Genomic DNA, 23,562 nt, shown 5'->3' with positions numbered 1-23,562 from the left:
AGCAAAGCTGGGGGAATGAAACGTATCCACAGTGTCTGAAAAAAACCCCTACCTATCTCAAAGTCAGACCAGATGAGTAGCACAGGCAAAGAGAAGCTTTGCTTGTCATGGGGCTTAGTGCCACAAACCACCCTGCTTTATGCACCCGCTCTTTGCAGATAAAGGTAGTATAGACATTTGTATGCTGGTAGCAAGTTTCATATAGAACATATTTTCTTATGCTATTCCAGCACTTATCATTCTATTCCCAGCTTTCTACAGCAATGCGGGTAGGTGAATAGCAATGGGATATTAATATTACTATTATTTTATTTTTCAAGTCTGGTTTTTGAAGTGTGGATTAAGTGTATCTCCATTTTTATCCTTCTTGCTTTTCTACCACAAGAAGCTTTGCATAGCTTTGATGATATGCCTTAACCCTTCTATCTTATCAGTGTCTGTGTGCTTGTAAAGAAGTTCATTTCCTATTTTAGTTTTTAAATAGAGCACTTGAAGTGTGGGCATCAGCAATCAGAGCAATTCCAGATATCTTAGACACCATCGCTGTAAGTCAACATGAATACAAACTAAGTTTATCTCTTGATGAAATTCTGATTTTGTTTAGGGAACCAATGGAATTGATTCCACATCTGCTACGTTTGATTAATCACTTCAGTTCCATTCCTTGCTAACAAATATATTGACAGAAATCAAAGGCATGGATTTACCTGCCTGCTTTCAGTGCTTGGTCTGAACTTACATATTAAGATATGAAAACTCCTACAAAACCTGAGATTGCTGTATAGAATTGCTTTGGTTTTTCATCTCTCAGGCCGCACTACTACTACATCTTTGGTGCTAACCAGACAAAACCCATCATTACACTCTTCCCGAGGGAATGCTGAGAGCTGCAAGGAGTATTCTATGTTCTAGCTAAAAATATCTTATGCTCAGATTACAGTCGTCTCGGTTTCTATATGAAAGATAGCAGAAAAGAGGGTATCGCAAAAGACTAGCGGAGGCAGCTATGCTATATTTCTTGAATATTTATTTGCTAACAACAGTGGTATTTTTCTGTTTTCAGTGTTGATTATAGGCATAAGTGTGCAAGCATTTGCCCATGCTTCATTCTGAATAATGTCATTGGATCTAGGAGGAATATAAAACATGGCAGTACTCACTGAAGAGTGAGTACGCATGAGCAGAGATGTTTGGTGATCCAGCAAAACTAATGATACGGCATCAGAAAAGTTTTACAACCAAACGGTTGCCAGAAAATGCCGCAGACTGACCTGAAGCACCTTCAATCTTTCCTTCTTTGTGTTCTCCGTGTTTCCAGTTATTTCTGTCTTCTTCCCCAAGCTGAGAGTGAGGGCAGGGGAGTGGAAAGCATATGAGTGAAAGATGAGGAGGGAGATATAAGGAGAAGGAAGAATGAGCACAGATGAGGGGAAGAAAAAGACAATATATTATTTTTCTTCTTAATCTTATTTTGCTTTGTTTTTCCTCTTTCTTTTTCCTCTGTTATCTTTCCATTTGAAGTCAATCCACTGCAGAGTAATGAGAAGGCAGAAGGGGACCCCCATTGTTACTTGACCTAATGAAACACTGGCAGACAGAGAATATTAGTGCAGTAGAAGACATAAGGAAAGGGCTTTTCCTTTCTTTTCTCTCTCCTTAGAGAGTTTCATAATGGAACAAGCCAATAAACCTAATTTCATCATGTATTACTGACTACTTAATGCAATAGCGTTTAGCACATCAGATAGCGTGAGCATCAAGTAAGCAAATGAACCATATGTTCTCACGTATAAGAAAGAATGACAACCTGCGTGATGCTGGATTTATTACAATTTCCCTTCTGTATGACACCTCTCTAATACAATTCTAAATTGTTCCTACTCACCTCCTGGGAACCCTGTTAACGTGAGCCTTTCTGAGGGGCTGTCCTACATGCTGAGATGTCCCAAGCAATCTGTCACTCTCCCATGTCATAAGGAGTTGCAATAAACTAAACCCCAGTGAATGTCACTGTTGTGCCCTCTCTCCCTTTCAGTTCACGTTCTGTCCCTGCTTCATGCACGTATTCTGATTGATGTTCAGGATTTGATCCAAAGCCAGCTAATCTCATTGGAGTTTTTCCATTGACTTCAGCAGGCTGTTAATCAAGGTTCCTAATTAGGAGTTTGCACAAAAAATAATGAGAGAATGCAACCTTCTGTGCTTCTGTTCTAGTCCAAGTTGTAGTGCCATGCACATCATTACCGTTGCACTATTCTGGTGTGTATTGCCATAGCATACAAAAATACTAGTATTGGATGAAAAACATGCTGCACAAACACCAAATAAAAGATAGTTTCTGATCCCAAAAGTTTTCAACCTACGAGTAACATTAGAGGTAACAGATAGATCAGGATGTGTTGGGGAGGTGATGTAAAAAGGAGCAATAAGATATTGATTAACATGACAGGCACATGGACTGTTGCCAGTCATGCTGTAGGCATGATGAACAAAGAGTCTTCCAGGGAGGAGTTTCTGGGATCATTTTGAGTGTGAAGGGTTATGTGAGTGAAAGCATAGAAACAGCACCCTGAAAATGTGGCTGATGCTGGGCCAACATGAAGGGTTTGTAGGAGAATACTAACACCTCTGGTTTAGCCAGGGGATTTTATTACAAAGAAATACTGCTATTTCGTTACTTCTTTTCTATGAGAACTAAAAATCTTTTCAAATTTTCAGTGAAAGGAGGAGCTGCTTAAGGGTCACACACAAGTGGCAGAATATTACTCACACATTAAAAAGACATAAAACTTTGCTCTGTGATATTTTGAGCACGGATGTGGGTCTAAGGCTTCAGTGAACCACATGCAATCCCTATAATTATCGCTCAAATTAAGCATAAATTCAATAGGCCAGTGAGGATTGCCCCAGGATTTCCTACAAGCCCACAGGCAGCCCAACCAATGGGTGCAAGAAGCTAGAGGTGATGAGAGCTAAAGACATGAGAACAAGAGCATGTGCAGCTGAAAGAAGATGAGTCATGGAAGCTGAAATCATGGAAGACGAACACTGTTCATCTCCAATACCGTATATCTATTACGGGGGTGAGTGCACATGAACATGCTGGCCAGTGTTTCTGAAAGCAAGCCAGTGCCACGCTGTGTACCTGGTATCAGTTGCTTGTTGTATATAGAGAATACTTTAAAGTTAACAGCAGGTTTTATTGTACTTTTATTTTTGAAATATGTTCTGACAAGCAGATAGGGAAGAAGATTGCTGTAAGTGAATTAAACTCCCATGCAGAGGGTAATTCAGGGCCTTATGTACTGTTTAAATTCTACTTAAGTCCTATATTAAGGGCTTAGTTTTACATCTGGAGTGAATTTGGTTGTATGAATGGCTGTGTCTGAACTCCTAATAATGTCTGAATCATAAAAATAATGATTAATGGTGGGATTAGATTGAATAGTAGTAGTGTGGCCATACCATCCTGTGCTGAAAGAACTTTTCTCTGATGTACCGGAGTTATAAAGATTTCATAAAAACAGCAGAACTTGTTGGCAAATAGAAAAAATGGCAACCTTTTCCTTTGGCAATTCAGTTCATTTTCTACCTGAATTCTCACAACAGAATTTCGCAAAGTCTGGTTCCTGATCCTTTCCTTCTCAGTGTACTACTTTATCGCTATTTTTTTCTGCTATGAGTGTTCAGACTAGTCAACGTATGGCTACATAAATACGATGTTTCATTATGTGCTGTCCACAAGGTAGACTAATAACCAAGAAATCTTTCTTTTTGCTTGGACATGCTAAGGTATGGCTCTTGTCTCAGTCCAGGATTATACTACATCTCTCCTCTCATGATATCCGCTCTTTAGATGCAGATTTGAAATAGGGCAAGGACAGGCACAGGGAAGAGAAGAGCCATAAATGGGCCATATCTTGTAAATATGACACAAGACCAAGTTCTTTATGTGGGAAAAGATCAGAAATGCGCATGTTTGTTTAACGCAACAGCCTGAGGATGAACAGGCTCACAACCACCTTAAAACTATCACAAGGATTTAGAAAGCGGAAAGGATTAAAACATGGCAAACTACATTTTTGGGGGTTGCTTGTTTGTTTTGTGTCATCACTAAACTTGTTGTTCGCTTGGCACGTCTTCCTTTCCTGTACACATAGAGGTGCTGTTGCCCAGTATTCCCCAGCTGGAAGTTTTGAGACATATTACTAAAATAGATTTAGACACATGTCTACAGAGATGGTATTTTTGTCACTTTTTTCTTTGATCATTGCATAAGAACATCTGCCTCACATTTAATACTTGAGTATGTTAAAGACAGGGCAAAACAACTTTTGCTATTTTATGTAAAAGGGAGTACCATCTCCTGAAAATACTGTATTTTGTCTGGAAGCTTTATGATGGAGTATAACTCAATTCAGATGTCTGTATATATTTACATAAAATAAATATTTGTGGTCCCAAATTGCAGAGATTCTATGCAAAAATAGCGTTCCTTTTTAGGAACAGAGGGAAATTTTAGGAAATAGCAAGGAACAGTGTTATAGTGTCACCTTCTATCATTGCTAATAGTATTCTTTTCTAAAATATTTTAATAAGACTATTCAGCTAGATTGTGTAATTTTGTTTTGATCCAAATAGTTAACACAGAGTTTAATGGCATTTATTTTATTTTCAGTTAATTGTCAGTCAACTCTGAAGCTCGTTTATATCATCATGCAGATAAGGAAAATCTTCTTTTAAGCATAGTTTATTAAATGGCAATACTATTAGCATACAAATTACGCTCAGAATAGGATAAACAGGTACAAAGATCATTAACATATAATACAGACAGTCGGATCTCAGATGGGACTCAGTGGGACCTTTTCAAAAATACCAGAGCTGTCATCAGCAGGTACAATTCATTCACTTAGTCAAACTTTACTCACATTTACATCTGCATAAATCACTGGTAATTCTGAGTCACTTGAGGGCTGTGCTCATGTTTCTGCCCCTCACTTACTTCCCCTTGTACTTTTTAATTCAGCCTCTCTCATGCTTCTCAATCTTTGTAAAATTAGAGAAGTCAGTTATTGTCTCAATGTCTGCTAGCATATCTGAAGAAATTTATAAACAATATATCTTTTCATAGCCTAAGAGTGGTTTTGCTCTTGAGCAGTAAAGTGAGACTGAGAAGACATGGTTTCAAATAGGATTTCTCAGATAATGAAAATTACTTTGCCTCTGATTTCATCAGATCCAGAATACTCCCTTTTTATCTGCACAGTGCTATGACGGTGACTTCAATAACATTATGAGGTGTCAGACACTTGATGTTAGAGGCAGACAGGATAAAAGAAGAGTGAATCTTTACATTAAGTATCGGGGTTACTTTATTTTGAAAGGAATTCTTTTATGCCCTTGAAGAGATAGCTACCCTACTGGCAGTGCTGAAATCTGCAGAAGTAGGCTTGATTCACCCCCAGTTTTACACTAATCCAGCTCAACCGATTTTGATGGGGATTTCAAAGACATTTGCTGACTTGAATTAATGCAATTCACATCCATGAATTAAAATTGCACCTTTCTAAAACAGATTGGCTAAACAATACAGCAGTGCACAAAAATTACCTCTGCTGCACTTTAAAATCTAATGAGTTGACACCTCTTTCTTTTCTCAGACTTTGTTTTTCTATCAGCCTTGTTAAATACATATTATTCTTTCATGCTCTTAAGATCAAAGCAAATAGCCATCAACAATCTTTTGTTCACATGAGGCAACACTTTCGGAGATGGTTTGTTTGGCCTGGTTAATTAAAAGCTGTACCTATCATCCCTGCTTGATTTCTCAAGATCTTTACTTAAAAAGTATGTGTGACAATTTTAATGAGCTCTCACTTCTTCCTGGTCTCATGTCTTCTGCAGAAACGTTGCAAACTATTCTTTTTGAACATTACGCAGAGTTTTGACTCCAGCAGATCTTGGGTAGGCTGTTTGTTTTCCTTTTCTGTATGTAATGCTTATCTTGTATACTAGTGGAGTCACTGAGAGGATGAGGACGTGGATCAATCCGATGGAATGTGTAGATTCAAAACAAAGAAAAGGACGTCACATACACTATGCTTAAATAAACCAGGGAAAAACTTCTCACAAACTGTTGTGGGACTAAGGGTTTGCAGAGGCTCAAAGGGCTTTGGATTCATTCCTGAAGACAGATTTCATCCTATATAGAAAGGCACTATCTCTAGATCCGAACCTGGGGTTACAGGTCACTCGGTGCTGGGAAGGGACTGCGGTACCTGCCGCTGCATCCTTACCCTGCCCTCGCCCTCTGCCCCGGGCATCCTGCACGTGGAAAATTGGCTAGACATGGCTCTGAACTGGGCTTTAAGAGCTGTCTTATGTTCCTATGATCCACATGAAGTGAACTGCATCCAACATATCCATCTTTTTGCAGGGTAGGTTCTCAGGCTTGTTACATATGGAATGATATTTCTGGGTATTTCTAATTAGCCCTTGTGTGCAGGAACTTTGTATGGATTTATGTAACTGGATTTTCATCTCTTCTTTTCTTCATAGCAACTTTGCTTAATTGAGCTATTTACTCAGAGGTAGCGCTTGTGTAATTCAGGCAGGAACATAGACGTCAGCACTAGTCTGATAAGAATTTAAGCATTTTGTAAATCAGAGATGCCAGTTTAGAGTTAGTCTTATGCTTAAGCAATCCCTTGCTGCAAGAGGGCTTTATGAAGAGCTGTGTCCCAAGTAGCTCATTTCGTTCTTCCTTCTCCTCCTTCTTTCGCAGGGATACATTTATCAGATCTGCTTCAGATCTTTTGCTTTTTGTCCCTCGACAGGCACTCATTTACTTATTGAGAGAAGTCCGGTTTTCCTGGCAGACAAAATATTCTACTTGCATTATATTGGACAAGTTAAACTTTTCTGTCTTGTCTCAGTACTTGGAATTACCTTGTCTTCTGATGCAAATGCTAAGAGTTATTATCTATAGCCTTCACGCATTTTAGACTTCACGCAGTCTAAAATGTTGTGAAAAGTAACGGTTTTCAGCAAGCCTTTCAGCAGGTGAGACATGCGTTTCACAGCTTCTTTTTAAATCGTTTGTTAGAGCTTGATCCGAAGCCCATTAAAGGAAATATTCCCATTGCCTTCAGAATCACAGTTCCATTATTTGAAAGACAAATGGAAGAGGATAAAGTGCAGCCCCTCTGAACCCACCCATGGCGTAAAGTCGTGGCTCTGAGGAAGTTTATGGCAACTTTGTTGTTCATGGCAACTGGGTCGGTATTTCAGGTTGCTTTTTTTTCCTTGCATTTGAAATGCATCGTCTTGATTTTCTGCTGTGCTCTGCTTTCTCATCCCTCTCCTGACACAGACCTCAGTACAGCTGGATATTACTCACTTTTTTTTTTTCTTTAATTCCCTTCCCCGCTAACTAATTACTCTGCTGTCCTTTGTGCTTTTACATAAATTCTGCCTGAGTATCTTATTTACTGCTAGCTCCCTAATTGTCTTTAGGTAGCGTGACCTCTGTTTCAAACAACTCTGAAGCGTTTATTAGCTCATGGTTTCTCTTTGCTAAGCTCAGTTTTGATCCACTGAAAGAGCCATTCCATCCTCAGCCTGCCCAGCCATTGAAATATTGTTTCGCAGCATTTCTTCAGAGCAAACATTACCTCGTCAGCTCTTGAGTGGGTACAAACCCCTCTTAGTGGATAAACCAGGAAGCTGAGAATTATTCAGGTCTCAATTCCTAACGAAGAATACAGGGAAAAAAATCTGAGCGAGACATGACTAAACTTCAGTGAAAAAGCCCTAGCCAGAAATCCATAGGGGGCTAAGCACAGAGCCTGTGCGTTCCAAGATTCTCCCCTTTATTAGTCTGTATTTTTACAGACTGCTTTTTCCTGTGTATTTACCTACATTGGAAGCTTTTGGGGACTGGGATTGTCTTTTTTTTGCCTCATGCCCACTTCTGGATTCCAATTTGTACCTAGAGCTTTTAGGTGCAACTGCAGTAAAAATAACAGAGCATCAATATTTGATGGTGAGAAAGACACTACAGTGGCTTGTTATAACTTATTATTCAGGTATCCATTTTATGAACATTTGCTGATTCACACTTGAATCTCTTTTGATACTGTTTGATGAAGCCACCATATGTTAGCTAACCGGTCAATTGAATCAACTATTTTATCACCAACAGTTTCTAATGAGGGTGTTTTCTTGTGACTGGTGCAAACTGAAATGCATCAATAATGCAAAGCAAATTGCAGAGGCAGAAGTGGAATACTTGCAAATGTTTCTTTGTATTTAAACCTGCCTTTGAAATACTGTCATCAGGTGTGTCCCCATACTGAGAGGGAGAGGCAACCATAGCCTCTCGTTTTGATGCACGGCATCGTGAAGCCAGCAGAAAGGCTCGGTTCTTTCATGCTTATTCATCCTTCCTCATTCGAAAAATGTCATTTAGTTGATCCATCATTATCTTGAAGAGCGTACTTTGTTGCTTCATATTTTACTCCTCTCCGGTTTAACATGGATATATGATGGATTATTAAACCCGAACTTATTTTCTCATCGTACTACAAATTGCATGCAAACAGCTGCTGCAGTACCTGGTGATTATTGCCAAGGAAACAAAGATTTTTTGTTCAAGCCTAAATCCCTTCCCCTCTCAGCTCTGCACCCTAGTGACAGAGTGCCCGGCACCATGGGGATATCCTAGCTTTTCTCATTCCTAAATCCAGCCCTGCCCTGCTCAGGAGCAGATCTTTCAGCAGGGTAAGGTCAGGCAAGAGTGGGAGACATGAAACTGGGGTGATGTAAGCGAGAGGACCACCAGAAATCCAAGTCTAGTGCTTCTCTTCATCAGCTGAGAGGCTGGGAGCGTGTGATGGGAAGCAGAACAAGGTCTAATGTGTGTTACACATATAGCTACAAGCGTATAAATACCAGAGTGGAATGCAGCAAGACACTATGACGTTTTTTTTGTGTTTAATGGCTATGATATTACTGCCAGCTTCAACTTCTGCTCTTGTTATTGTTCGTTTCCTTTAATAATTCATTACATCATCCAATCTTATGTTGTTAGTAATAAATATTAAATACCCAGGCTGTGATGCATGAATTAGATATTTTCTTTTTATAAAAGGATTCTTGTATTAGATTTAAATGTCAATTAAAAGAGGAATATAAAAAAGTAATGCAGTGCTTCTGTGAGCGCTGGAATGAATGAAGCCTGGTTTCCTGTGGATTTGTGACTTACAGCTGGATTTTGTCAGATGTAAGAAAGTGTGGCATTGGAGTGCAGCTCTTCCCCGGCTGGGTGCAGATTCTCTGATGCCTACTAAGGAGCGTGCTCGTGCAGCGGCCTTACCGGCAAGAGGGGCTGTACATAGAGACCCTGAACACACTTGCGTGAAATTTCCAGGCCCTTCATGTCTTTCAGCGCACTGTCCTTCTTCTAAACTCAGAAAAAATTGGTCAAGAACTTCAGCACCTACCAGGTGCAACAGGTGGATGGAGGAACTGACACAAAATTAACAAAACATTACAGGATAATATTATTTTCTGTCCAAAAGTTCATCGCTTACCTAATTCAGTTTTCATTTTGAAATTCTCTACCTTTGATAGATACGTATTCTGTATATTTGTGAAGAAAATCCCCAGGCCCTGAAGTGCTGTCCTTGTATGTAAAAGCAAAAAGGTGCCAGGCATGCAGTGAAAGCTTACCTAAGGAAAACATATGCTGAACTCCGTACTGACTTACATCTGACAGTATCTCATTGACATGAAAAAGCATATGAGCAAGCTTAGAAATTAATTTTGTCCATAAAACCCAGGAGTGGTCCTGAAATTACTATTAAATGCAATTTACCCAATACTCTGCAAACTGGTATAAACAACATAGTGACTAATAAGGTGATTTGAGGGCCCTATGAGACAGCGATGTATTTGATTTGGCTCCTTGGCTCGTGAGATGGCATTTCAGCATCTCAGCTAGTCTGCTAATATCTTTTAATAATCCTGACAAAATTGCACAGGCAGCTGGGCTCAGACACAACATTAGTACGGCATAGGAGCATTGGGAGCTGAAAAAAAAAGCCCCCCGTGGTAAAATATAGCACAATTAGGCAACAAATTGGGTCTTCCTTCTTTCTCTTGAGACTCCAGATTTTGCTGCAAGAAAGTCAGCTAGATAAGTTAATGGCCAACTCCAGTATGTCAATATAACATTCCTAATATAGAAATCAATAATAAGCAGAGGTGAAAATTGGTTGATACATATTCAGCTTGCTGTAGAGAGAAAAAGTATAATGGAAGCACTTAAATATTAAAAGTAGCGTTGCATTTCTATTACAGTTCCTGTAACAGAAGTCTTTTTTTCTTCTTTTTTGTTTGTTTATTTTTTTCCCCAGGGTCACCTTACTAGAGGATGGCAGTCTCAGGCTCTATAACATCACCAAATCAGATGCTGGGGTGTACACTTGTGTAGCAGCAAATCAGTTCGGAGTTGCCAGAAATTCAGGGAACCTGATTGTGAAAGGTACTTCAGTATTTTCTTTTGTGCTTTATGAATAGTAGAAAGTATGTGCTTTTTTTCAGTGGGATGCCCAAGCCTGTGCCAATCAGCGTGAGTATTGACAGGTTTTTACTTGCAGTTTAAAGCTGAAACTGAGCTCTCCACTGCCTCCAGCAAAGAAAAACTCATGACCGCACCGCTCTGATGATCAATTTGTTTATCAGGGAGGTCTCCCAAGATATCCACAGAAACAGGCAGTAACATTAATAATGATATTTGCACGGCAGTTCCTTTCAGACGTCGCAGGTATGGGCTGCACTGTTGCAGGCACTGGGCAGCCAGAGTTTGAAACGACACCGAGGCAGCGTGGAGGTTCAGTGTACCCTGCGTGGTGTGCTTGGGTGAGTTTATTCAGCTCATTTACAATTTCTAACACATCTGAGACTGCAGAAGAGACTTTAAAGCTGGGGTGCCAAAAAAAAAAAAGATGTTATGAAGCAATCTGAAAATCAGGTGGGTTTATTTTCTTCAGTGTGGGGCAGATATATGTTGCATACGTTGCATTCCTGCAGATCCTGAAGCCACCCACTCCTTCTCTGCATCCCAGCTGCTGTGTGCTACTTTGGTAAATAACTCCAAAACAAATCAGAGCCAAGCAAAGACTCTTCTTTGGCCCTTCACAGGACTTCTGAGTCTGAATATTAAAATGGCCACCTTCTGCAGTTTGTGTTGCTTTTGGATGGGGGTCTAAGTCCTCCCACTGAAAACACTGGCAATTTCAACACCTAATTCAGCTTTTCAGACCACCTTGGTGAGGCTAGGAGTTTCATTTGTAGATGTTGTGATGCTTTAGTTGGAGGTGTATAAATAACTTCCCTAACAGCTATCCTGTGATTATCAGTTTAAACATCCGGAAAATCATGTTATGGGCTAGGAGACGCATCATATCAAATGGTCACATCTGCTGTAATTCTCCTTCCCTCCAAAGCTGCAGCTTTGTCTGCGCTGGGGCTGAGCTTCTGGTGTAACCACACACCCTGGCTCTGGTCCCAAGACAGTGATGCTCTGCAGGGGGGTGTCTTCCCTACAGTGTTTTTCACCCTTCTTTGAAAGACAGTTAAATACATTGTGGAACGCATTAAAGTGCATTATGTCCAAAGCAGTCCTTTGCTTCAAGTTTTTGCTGTGCTGATGGATGGTCTTTCTCCATTAGTAAAAAGAATTTGTACAAACTTATCACTCAGGTGGAGTAGTCCAGAGCTGGAGGACATGAAAAGAGATATTGTTTGTATAGGTATGCCTGTGAGCAGCATGTGAAATGACTATGGTCTGACCTTTGATCACTGTCAGAAAAAAAAAAAAGGAGGAAAACTCAGGCAACCTTAGTATGTTTTTTTTCTCTTTGCTCCCGCACAATCTTTTCAATGCAGATGTTTGCTTATAAAGTATTTGTATTTGTTGATTTTAAATGAGGAGAACAAGTTAAAAAGTGGAACTTCTGAGATTATAGTAAGCATATTAATCATTTTTGCAAAACAGATAATAATAATGTCTGTAGTTACAAGAAGAGCACATTATTAAATGTAATTTGTAACCCTCTCTTTTTTCTTAATATTCTTGTTTTCAATTACTTCAGAATGGTTACTGTAGCCTGCAGGCATGACCTCCTCCCTAACCTACTGCAACTGGCAAAAATCTTTTTCATGCTCCTATTATGAAAGAGCAATTAGCATTGACGCAGTGCAACGTGTAATCTGAGACGACGTTACAGCACAGCTAGCAATGAATAAACCAACAAGTTTAGGATTTAGGCAGCTCTGACTTCATTAAGGTTATATACCATTTCACATATCACATGCATACATCCTAATGGAGCAATATGGGAAAATCACATTAAAACATGAAAAAAATATTTTGTTTGGCATTTATGAAGTTTATTAAAACACTGAGTAACAACATGGTATAAAAATGATCTTGTTTGCAGGGAACATTTGTTTTTGTTTCCCCTCTGGAGAAGTTTTGGCTGTTCAATTATAGGCCTCATTGCTTCAGCATTATTTTCAACTGAAATGTCAGAACTTGGAAAAGCATATCTAATGTGCAAATTAAGTTTATTGCTGCTCATTGAGTTGTTTATTCTTTGTGTGAGAAGTCTTTATTATACCTCCAGCACTCACAACATCTTATCTATTTTCTTCTCTGGAATGGGATTTGCCATATAATGCATGTCTGCAGTTGCTAAGCAAGATAGATAGATAATGTAGAACCAAGAGCTTTTAAGAAGCTTTTAAAAGTATTTGAGGTGGAAGTCTTAAAGACAACCCCATAAAAGAAGCAGAAAATATCACACAAGTGAACTGCTTTACATCAGTGGTATCACTGGGTATGAGCAGGCTAGAGCAAGAGATACAAGACGATGATAATACCATAATAAAATGGATTTTTTTGCTACTACTACTAAAAAAACACACCTCACACACAAACCCAGTATAATTCACAAAAGGACAGTTGTCAGTATTTATTTGGCGGAGGCAAATAGGTTCATGCCAATAAGTAAGTAGACTTCTTATAATACTAGCAGCATATAGCTGTTGGGATTTGTTATGTTATAAGAGGAAACCTTTATGTTCTGATATTCCAAAATACCGGTTCACTAGAGGATTCCATAGAATGCATTTTTTTCAAAATATTTATCTTCTCCCTAAGCAGGCATTCCGTAGGTTTTAACAGATAAATGATCTCTGGAATTTTTATTCCTTCTAATAACATTCTATAACAGGATTGCAGATGTCTGATTTCTGATCTCTTTGAATATGTGATCAAATAATGACACAAGAAATTACATGACAGACCTAATGAGGCAACCATAATATTATTGGAACTTTCTGATGAAGAAGAGTTTCAAAAAATTCCCAGCCAGTTTCATTACAACCAGCTGGAGCTAATGGCCCCTTCCTGAACAACAGATGACTGACTTGGATGGAGGCTTAAAGATTTTACAAAAAACAGGACATCATTTTCTATTTGTATTCTATGGATTTTAGAATGTAACTATTGAATCTGATTATAAATTCTGCGCAAACCTGTTTGTATCATTCTTGCTTAGTCTTACTTCAACCTTTCCATAGAAATAAGTTGATTTTATTTCTAGTATTTTACTTATTTATAGAATGCTGTAATTGTACACAGTGCATTGTAGAAGAGTCAAAATGCGTCGATCCTGGTGACCAACCATCCAATACAGAGAAGCAGGAGCTACAAAATGAGGTGGTATTAAGTCTTGTGGCAGTAGAGGTGATGTGGGTCTTGTGAAGGGTAGATATTTTAAAGAGAAATTTGAAGGCCAGGGAGTACTTGACACACGGAAGATTCAGTAGTGGCGCAAAGTTTTATTAGTGCTGAATGGACTAAAGCAGAAAAGGTGAATTCCATCCCTGGTGTGAGTGCTTTGATTTGGAGTTTTAGCAGAATACCCAATTCAAAGGGTATCTACAGGCTGTCATCAAGGCGGTGCGAAACAGATAAGTCCAAGTCAGCTTTAAGCAAGACAGATAAAATACCAGCAGCAGTTTATAACTGGCAGCAAGGAGCTCATCTTAGGCTTTGGGGTCTATCTGAGAGGGCTGGGAAGCTGAACCCTGTAACCACTGTTTACTCATATCCAGATATTGAGCTTACCAGTGGAAGGCTCAGGAAGCATGCTGTTGCCCATCTAATTGATTGACATTGTAAACGAGGCTTGTTTACAATGACCTCGGGGCTACGTGAAGTGGGGGACAGCCCAGGCTGACTTGCCAGACCCTTCGACACCCTCTTGTAGGTCAGGCGTAACCTTTTGCATCATTTCTGAGAGAATATGTGTGGAGACATCTCTCCTGCACAGCAAAAGACAAAGCAGACAAAACCCAAGTGGAGGCTGGGAGAAAGTGTGTCATAAACATTCAGAGCAATGTAGAATTTCCACTTCGAGGTCAATCGTGGTGTTCAGGGGAAGACTTTGCTTCTTCGATGCCATATTTCATTGGCTTTAAAAGCTCAGTGTAGAGATGCACGTGATTTATAGGTTTAAGGAAGGAGAGAGTCTTACAGGATGACTTTGGAGGAAGAGATGATGAGTTTGGAGGACTGTATCAGACCAGAAGATCATGCCTCTCCATCTGCTAGTGGCAAAGAGAAGTTCCAGCTATCACAAAAGCAGCTTTCCAATTTTTAACGTATACCAGGGTATTATTTCTTTTTTCTTCTTTTAACATATACAGCATTATTGCAAGTAATAGAATTTCTCTCCTCAAAGTGTTATTCATGCAGTTCTATTTCAGCTGTGAGAATAAGAAGCACAGGAGGAAAAGCAAGAAAAGAAAACTTTGTGGAGGTTCTCTGTAGTTCCCAGATACTTTTCAAAATTATTCTATAAAAGTTACCTGTACTTCACAATGGAATTACTTCATTTGAGATTTATGGATCCAAGTTCTTTGCCAGCGTGTGTTGAAATCAGTGGAGTTGTGCCAACAAAGAATATGGCCTTTGAATCATCTGGAATTTATTGCATCTGACACACCGCTTCCAGGGAGAGGAAGAGATTTCTCTAACCTAATGATCGAGTATCTTTAAGACAGTCATCTGAGACCTTCGCATTTTTGCAGACCTTGACTTCAGACAAACTGATGGAGCTGCCACAATGATAGTTTTACGTGGCTGTGAAGAGCAATCAGAGTATGCAGAGAAATCTGAGAAAGCATGTTCCAAGTCTGAGCTCTAACTCACGATGAGAACCTCTGACACTTTCTTAATGATACCAGAAAAAAACGCCGAATTTGTCTATAACAATAAAAATCAGTCAAGTTCTTTCTTTGTTTTCCTTGGGAAACGTTACTTGATGCCTGCAGCAGGTATAAAACTAGTGAGATCCGGTTTTATTTTAAAAGGTTAGCAGAAAATGCAACATTCTACTTGACTACTGCCATAACAGTCACTCATCCAGTGCAGCTCAGATGCTGGGAAGAAGCCCTTCAAGTTTCAGCCCATATTGCCTGTCTGTACCTACATATTAATCGGTTACTGCAATGATAGTGACAGTCTGAATGAAAATGTGTCTGAAGGTAAGGGGTTGGATGCCCTATCATGCGTCAACCCTTTGGAACCAAGGCCTTGGTAAAACCAAAATCCTGAATTTTCAAGTACATTTCTAACACACAGGGTTAAGCCAGAGCAAACATTGAACTAATACAGCTCGTGCAAATTTTCTTCTCCTCCTCTAATATTGTTTTCAGAACGTATTAATATTGTTGAATAGATTCTGCTCTCATTTTATTCATGTCCCTCTAAATTCTCACCATTTTATAACAATTTCATGCACAAAAGCTTTATTCAGGGGAATTGCTTACAACAAAGTGGTTGTTATCTCTAATCTATCTGCCAGTCATGTCAACAAAAGTGAAGCCATATAAACCTATTTCTTTCCCCTTCAGCGAGCTAGTACTTCCCTTAATAAGATCTGCAAATTTGTTTCTCAGTGTAAGGGGTTAAAAAAGATTACATAAATAGTTTTTCTGTCTGTCAAGATACCCTCTTTGAAGCTGTAACGTAAGCAACACTGCGTGGTAAACTACCGCTAACATTAATACAGATTAAGGATCTCGATGTATAAAGTAAGCAGAGATGAACAGCAATTTTGCTTTTGCTGCAGTTTCCTGCAAGGAGAGATTTTCGAGTCTGAAGAATGGTGGGCATGTTTTTAACAGTCTTTATAATGAAGCCTGTACTTTTTGAGCTGAAATCCTATCTATTGACTATGGGCTTTACAAAGTAACATATGACTAATTTAGCATGTTGCGCCTGACATCTGCTCGCTCTCAGAGGCACGCAGCGTGCTTATTGTATTGATACCGCAAAAGTAATAGGCTACACATGGGTAAGAGTTCTGAAATCATCACCGTATTAGAGATAATTTTCTTTATTATGGAACATTTGGGCCAATTTTAAATCATTTCACAAATGGTACAAAACCCATGCAAGATCTACTATTTTTATAAGCATTTTAATAAAAAGGATTTTTTTTTGTCTCCGCAGAAAGGACTGTAATTACCATTCCACCTTCTAATATGGATGTCACAGTTGGAGAAAGCATAGTCCTTCCATGCCAGGTGTCTCATGACCCCTCCGTTGATGTGGTGTTCACATGGTCCTTCAATGGCAATAGAATTGATTTTCATAGAGGAATACATCATTTCGAAAGAATTGGAAGAGTAAGTTTCTTAAACTCCTTAGTGCTTAATGAAACTATTTGCCAGTCTTTAGATGACACAAATATTTATCATAATTCTTCCATCGCTATTTATATGCATGGCAAATCACTGTTTCTTTACAAGGGCTGCAGCCATTTATTTTTCTTTCTTAAATTTCATAAAGGCACTTGAGTTATTTGTGAAGCCATAATAAAAATGTCCACATGAAAGAAACTGATGATAGCTATGAATATTTTAATTTAAAAGCTGAATTTTTTATTAATATTGAGCAATTTATAAAAATGTCCAGTATGGAAAGCATGTTGTGAGTTATTAGTTTACTTTCTTTGTATCTCCAGGAATCTGTTGGGGATATGATGATAAGAAATATTCAGCTACATCATTCCGGGAAATATGTGTGCATGGTACAAACAACTTTAGACAGTCAATCTGCAACAGTAGATATAATTGTAAGAGGTATGTCTGTTAAATGTAGACATATATATCTTCTGGAGGAATTAGAAATTCTTAACATCAGCTGTTGTTTAAATGATACCTAGGATATCAATTCAACATTTCAATAGTGAAATGCTATATATCTTTTACCCTTGGCCCCCAAATTGGATTGCGATTCTGGCCGGCATGATCTTAATGTGCAGCGAACCCAGGGAGATCTGTGCAATTCTGCCATGGCCTCTTTGGAAGGTAAACTCTTCTGGCCACACAGGTCGATGTGGCAGGGCATAGGGAAGTCCTCTACTTTGAGCAGACTGCTGTCACCGGCTCCTTGCTGGACATCTCTGGGTCACTGTGCAGGCTGGGAAAAAAACCAAAAGACCTGGTGCCTTTCCACTGTTTGGAGATAATATGAAAAATTATTTTCTATGGTCAACTAACTAGTCTTTTTACTGCCAGCAGCAAGAGAAACACAGTTATGGGAGCAGGTCCTCTAAACCCCTAGCAGAAATCAGAAGTCTGTATAGTGCACCATCTTGAGTTCTTTCTAAACCTCAGTTTTGATTAAATTCAATAGGAATTCTGAAAATGTTGGATGGTTCAGCAAAAGACATATTGGGTAACTTTCTTTGTCAGACAAAAAAAAAAATCATTCCCTTGTTTGCTGTTTTCATATTAGAAACATGAAGACATTCATTTTCCTGACTCAAACCCCCTCATTAACTAGAAAAATGTAATACAAGCACGAAGCCATCATTTAGAGATTGTGCTGCTCTTATGAAACTGCAGCTTCATGAATAATTCCACTGACTTGAGAAAGTAAGAGTTGCCCAACCCAACCCAGCAATGAATCTTCTCTTCCTAATACCTTCATCTTAAAATGCTAATCGTATTAGGCCCCCCAGGTCCACCGGAAGATGTTAAAGTTGAACATATTTCTAGCACTACTGCTGTGTTATCCTGGAAGTCTGGAATAGATAATAACAGTCCAGTCCAGATCTACAGTATTCAGACAAGGACTCCTTTCTCAGTTGGATGGCAGGCAGTTGCAACAGGTGAGCAATTTGAGAGTTGCCTTGTATTTTTTGCATGTACCATTAATTACTCCAAAAATAAATTGTCATGACATGTTTATTTTACCTTTAGTTCCTGAAGTCATTAATGGTAGGACTCACAAGGCAACAGTGGTTGACTTAAGCCCTTGGGTTGAGTATGAGTTTCGTGTGGTTGCCAGCAATAGTGTTGGAGTTGGGGAGCCAAGCAGACCATCAGCTCTACTGAAAACTAAAGCAGCAGGTAAGTCCCTAGTTTCTGTCAGATTTTTCCCCACAGGCACGCTGCTAGCTCCCGGGTGTGGGAATTTCATTGCAGCAGAGCCGCTCACTCCTAGAGGGTTACTTACATATCTGCCTGGCATTTTAGTCTGTGGCTGCTATGGCTTCATGACAGCAGACCTGCGCTACCAATGCAGGGGATGCTTGGACATGATTGAGGTACCGCACGCTTTGTTCTCTGGTTTGGAGATCACTTGGGCCAGCAATAAAGGCTGGAGCTGGCCCATGCTTCCTCCCTTTGATATGTCCCAAAATAATCTAATCCCCATACCTGAACACAAGCTTTCATTCAAGCAATTGGGGAGCAACAATTGTTTTCTTCCAATTATAACCGCATTTATACCCTGCTCAGGGACTTGCATAGAAAATGATAAAGCCTGCTTTCTGGCATATCCTAGCACAAGCATGTGATGCCTTTGCTGCAAGGGTGTTTGATATCCGAGCATCAGTAGGGACAGGATATTGGCTTTAACTGGAGGAAATAAATTACAGCATCCAAAGCCCAGTGAAACTAATAGCTTCCACTGACTCCAGGGTGGGATCCTTACTGTCTGTCTAACCTTTACACATTTATCTTCTGGGACTTGGAACCTCATAGGAAGAAGACTCATTCTTGGATGACCGACACTGTCAGTCCTCTGACCTACTCAGTTTGGTACAATTTATTTGAAGCCCAAACCTTTGGTTTGTTTTATGTTTCTCCCAGCCCCCTGCTTATCAACTCTCTCCCACCTATAAAATCAGTATTTATAGGATGGAAAGCAGTAAAATGGAAGCAGCTTTTACAATCCACTTTCTCTTCTCTGTTTATCCCATTTGCCAAGCTCTGAAGTTTGGCAAGCTGCATTTCAAGACAGAACTCAAAATACAGTATTGTACATTATACAGTAGAAAATACATATATCCTTAGAAAAGGGGATCCATTTGTTTCTCAGAATACCTGCTATATTTGTCCCAAGGCAGAATTACTTCAAAATGTATTAAATCAGTTGATCTAAATTTAGTAAGTTCTTTTTCCTGTTGTTGAAGCAAAAACTTATACCGAGTACTGATGCCAGAAAAAACTATTTGATCATTAGAACACCAGTTTTGACAGATTTTGTCAGCTTTCCAGGTGCAGAGAGACATCAAATGAGTCTTATCAGCAGTCAGGACTGCCTGGCCAGTGTGGTAGTAAAGCAGATTGCAGGCTGCTCCCAAGCGAAGGGAAGAGCCTGAGAGCCTCCAGCCTGGGTAGAGGCACTGATCCTGCCTGGGCTTAGGTGTCTGGGGGATGCATGCCGGAGCGGTACATGACCCCTTCCTCCAGCAGGAGAACCCCAGGAAACTTTCACGTGCAAGGAGTAAGGAGCAACGTGAAAAGGGAAGGCTAAAGAAAAGCTGGAGACAGGAAGAGGCCAGATTTTCTAAATTTCCCAGCAGAGTATCACAATTATATGTTCTCCATTACATAATTGATCATGAAGGCAAAATTAGTCTTGAGAAGGTCTTTCTTGCTGTTGCTACCTTGGGGCTTTGTAAAGCATGATATTCAAAACCACCTATACAGTCAGTAAAAGCTTTCATCATTTAAAACTTTTTTGTATTAGAGGGATTCACAAGGCTAGGGCTAGAAAGAGCAAGAAACAATAAAATTAATATTATTTATCATGGCAACAGCATAAGGAACATTATTTCCTTACAGTGTAGCCCTATCTGAAGCTTAACAAAAGGAATAGAAAGAGTGACTTCAGGTTTTAGTTGCTTAACCCCTTCACTGCTGTAAATCTTTCTGTCTCAAAACATCGCTGTGCAGTGGGAGAAGCAACAGCTTTTTTTTTTTTTTTTAATCAGAATAGGAAACTGAAAACTATCACAGTGTGGACAGCAGAAGACTGGCCACGAAAGGGTGAATTTGAACTTCGCTGTTACAACAGCTATTTTGCCAGCTGAAATCTGAGCATTAGTAGATTTGTGGATGCAAATGAACCACTGTTCATTTCATTAAAATGGAGCTGAGAATTAATTGAGCCTCTGTTGGTGCACTCAGCTGTAAATTTTCATCTGTTTCTCAACTATGACCCAGTTGAGGCTCTGCTGAGCAGTAGTACAAATTTTTTCCCCATGCAAATGTAGTAAGTACTGAACACATTTAACACGTGAACTAATTGAGCATCAACTAGTTCATGAAAGAGTGAAACACTAGGCTTGAAAGTCTGTTTTGTCATTCTTTTCCTTTAATGCTGTTCTTTTCAGTCTTAGATTATTTGCCTCTGATGTGCGCAAAGACATTGATTGTAAGTGACAAAATTGAATACCTATGCTAAACTCTCCAAAAGAGCCTAGTCCGTTTGCACTTGCACTCACTTTTATGACTGCACTGCACAACAAAATTATCATGAAATTTCTACATTTCTAGAGAGGATGAAATCAGACAAAGATTTATATGTGGACTTGAATCTAGAAGTGATAGTAGGTTCACATAAATTTCTGTGAACTTAAAGGGCTATTGCCTTTATTGCCTCTACTAGAGCTGGACTAACGCTGGCTGGAAGACATGGGGAAAGGCAGGCAGACATGGCAAAACTTGCCAAAATCTCTGAAAAAGCTTCTGAGATATAACTGTCCTGCCTATTTCTGACCCCGTCCTCAGCCCTGTCTCAACACATCCAATTTTCAGACAGAGCGAGCTGAATGAAGGGAACAACAAAACAATCTTGAAATTTCTAAAAATAGTACCAAGGGTTTGGAGATAGTAAACAGTGCAAATGTCTTCTTATAGGGGGGTTCTGTCTCGGTCAGTTCCAGGGTTGTCCTCTTTTTTTATACTTCTCCAGCAGCTGAAAAGGAACATGATATCGTCCTTGCTAGTAGATCTATAGCGAACTATGAAATAAGAACAAGGCTGGTCTGTCTAAATTCCATCCATTACATCACAAACTAGTTCCCCCAAACTGTCAATATTTATAGGCTAATGGGGTGGGCATGTTTATGGAAATACACAACAAGACGCAAGAAATGCCGATATTTTCCTTGCTTCTCCACCAAGAGCCGTTAGAGTGATGAGAAGCTCCTTCAGCCTGGAACACCAGCACATTGCTTGACCTCAACCCTGTACGTATGGTGCCATCCACCTGGAGCAACGCTGGGGAAATCAAGCTCTAATCAATGACCTTTTGGACACTTATTACAGTGTTGGGAGAAGGAGAAAAACAAATTAAGAGTTTTGAATTTCCTAAGAAAAGCATACAGCCAATTAAAAAAATTAATATATTGCTCCAACAACATGTTTACTGAACAAATGCATAATTAGTAAATCAGTAGTGTTGCAGCTACAGTCTGAATGGAACATCATTTTGCCAATTAGTTGATGAGGCATAATAATGTCAGATACTTGATGCTACTAGCTTCTTTAATTAATTTTTTGAACCAGGGTACTCATGTATCAAATACATCTGTGGCTTCAGCCTTATAAACTTCAAAACGTGTAAACATAATTTCAGTTCATTTAAAATGTACTGTTATATAATATAGTCCTTGTTCTACGTGTTGAAAGGCAGAATAGCTAGGAAAAGCTCTAACCGTCCAGTTGACAAGACCCTCGTAGCAGTGGGTACTTGCAAGCACTAACGTCTTTTCTTCTCCAGTTCCTGTCGTGGCACCAACGAACATCAGCGGAGGAGGAGGGAGCCGTTCTGAGCTGGTCATCACATGGGAGGTAATTGTTAGCTCAATTAACCTAAGCCGTCTAACGGGGAAGAGTCCATGGGTGAAATCACAGCCCTGCTGAAATCCAAAGGCTTTTGGTCATTGGCTTTGGCTGAGCCTGGATTTCATCCTGCATCTGGAGAGAAAACAGCCTGTAAGATATACAGCAAGTTTTCTGTGTTATAGTGAACAATTTATAAAAATAAACAGTTTAAGAGGCATGTTATAAAGATGTTTAGAAGTCCGTATAACCCTCTTATCTCCATTGTACAGGAGGTGCTTAACACACTAATCTGCTTGGCCATTTTCTGCATTAACATTTTTCATACTTTTGTTTACATGTTTTTCATTCTGGAACACTGTGCTGACAAGACATATCCTATTATGCGTTAACGGAGATGAGCCCTTTAATTCTCCGGCACTCCGGCGAGAGGAGAGAATATACATTTTCAGAACAGTTAATACCATACTACAAGTTGCAATGGGTGAGCGCAGGTCATTTCAGAGAGTAGAAAGTAAGCGTTGTGGGAAGGAGCCCTCCTTCTCCGGCCGCCCAACAGCCTCCCCACGGGCATCGTGATGAAGCCCCTTGCAAAGCCTGTGCAGTGATGGGGCAGGTGCTTGGTCAGGACTCCAGCCCCTATGGAAAAACTCCCCGAAACACAGCTCCCACCCTCTCTTTTTTTCATTGCCGCTGAAAAATATATGTGAAGTTAATGTGATTCACCTAAGTAAATCTCTCCCCTGGCTTTGAGGACACCTAACTAAAGTAGGAGCTACTCCATGCCATCAGCAGCACCCAGCCTGGAGGGCAGGGGCCAGGCAGCCTTGCCATGTATCTTACTATCAGGTGTGACTATCTCAGAGGCTGCACAAGATGACCTCTGTTTAGTTCCTAGTTTGGGACGGGGCCTCCAAAAACATGGTGCTCCCTTCGTAAGTCATGGAAAACATTTCTTCATGGAGAAAAAAAAAAAAAGACTTCTAGTTCAGCTTAAACAAGAAAAGCATCTACTCTCTCCCTTGACTTCATTCTTTTTCCAAAGAAATAACCAAGCTTGTGTATACAGTTTGAAGGAAAGGAAAAGAATTAAATTAAACTAAAAGTGATGTTATTCATCAGCTGAGTGAGTTACATGTGTTCTCCTATATGTTAAAAAAAATGCCATTTAACCAGCCTTTTGGGAGAGGAAGGGAAGTGATAGGAAAAAAACAAGCTCAGAAGAAAAAAATCCCCACTAGATAAATAATATTGCCAACGCTTTCCCCTCTCAATGCTCCAAACAGAGTGAAACTTCACTTTTACTGAACTAAGTTTTCCTCCATATGCATCTTT

At 39.6% G+C, this 23,562-nt stretch overlaps 1 protein-coding gene across 5 annotated transcripts in view; it reads left to right on the top strand.

Annotated features, from left to right (window-relative positions):
• Nucleotides 1-23,562, top strand: part of LOC127021492 (contactin-6-like) — an 82,925-nt gene that overhangs the window by 49,004 nt on the left and 10,359 nt on the right. For all 5 annotated transcript variants that reach the window (XM_050904578.1, XM_050904579.1, XM_050904580.1 and 2 more), the window contains 6 exons: nucleotides 10,422-10,549; nucleotides 16,595-16,770; nucleotides 17,109-17,226; nucleotides 18,102-18,260; nucleotides 18,352-18,501; nucleotides 22,166-22,236. In XM_050904578.1, the coding sequence (XP_050760535.1) occupies nucleotides 10,422-10,549; nucleotides 16,595-16,770; nucleotides 17,109-17,226; nucleotides 18,102-18,260; nucleotides 18,352-18,501; nucleotides 22,166-22,236 (802 nt within the window). The remainder of the gene's footprint in view (nucleotides 1-10,421; nucleotides 10,550-16,594; nucleotides 16,771-17,108; nucleotides 17,227-18,101; nucleotides 18,261-18,351; nucleotides 18,502-22,165; nucleotides 22,237-23,562) is intronic.

Source organism: Gymnogyps californianus, chromosome 13, assembly GCF_018139145.2.
Source record: "Gymnogyps californianus isolate 813 chromosome 13, ASM1813914v2, whole genome shotgun sequence".
In the NCBI taxonomy this organism is placed as follows: Eukaryota; Metazoa; Chordata; class Aves; order Accipitriformes; family Cathartidae; genus Gymnogyps; species Gymnogyps californianus.
This window is presented reverse-complemented; position numbering and strand designations above follow the sequence as displayed.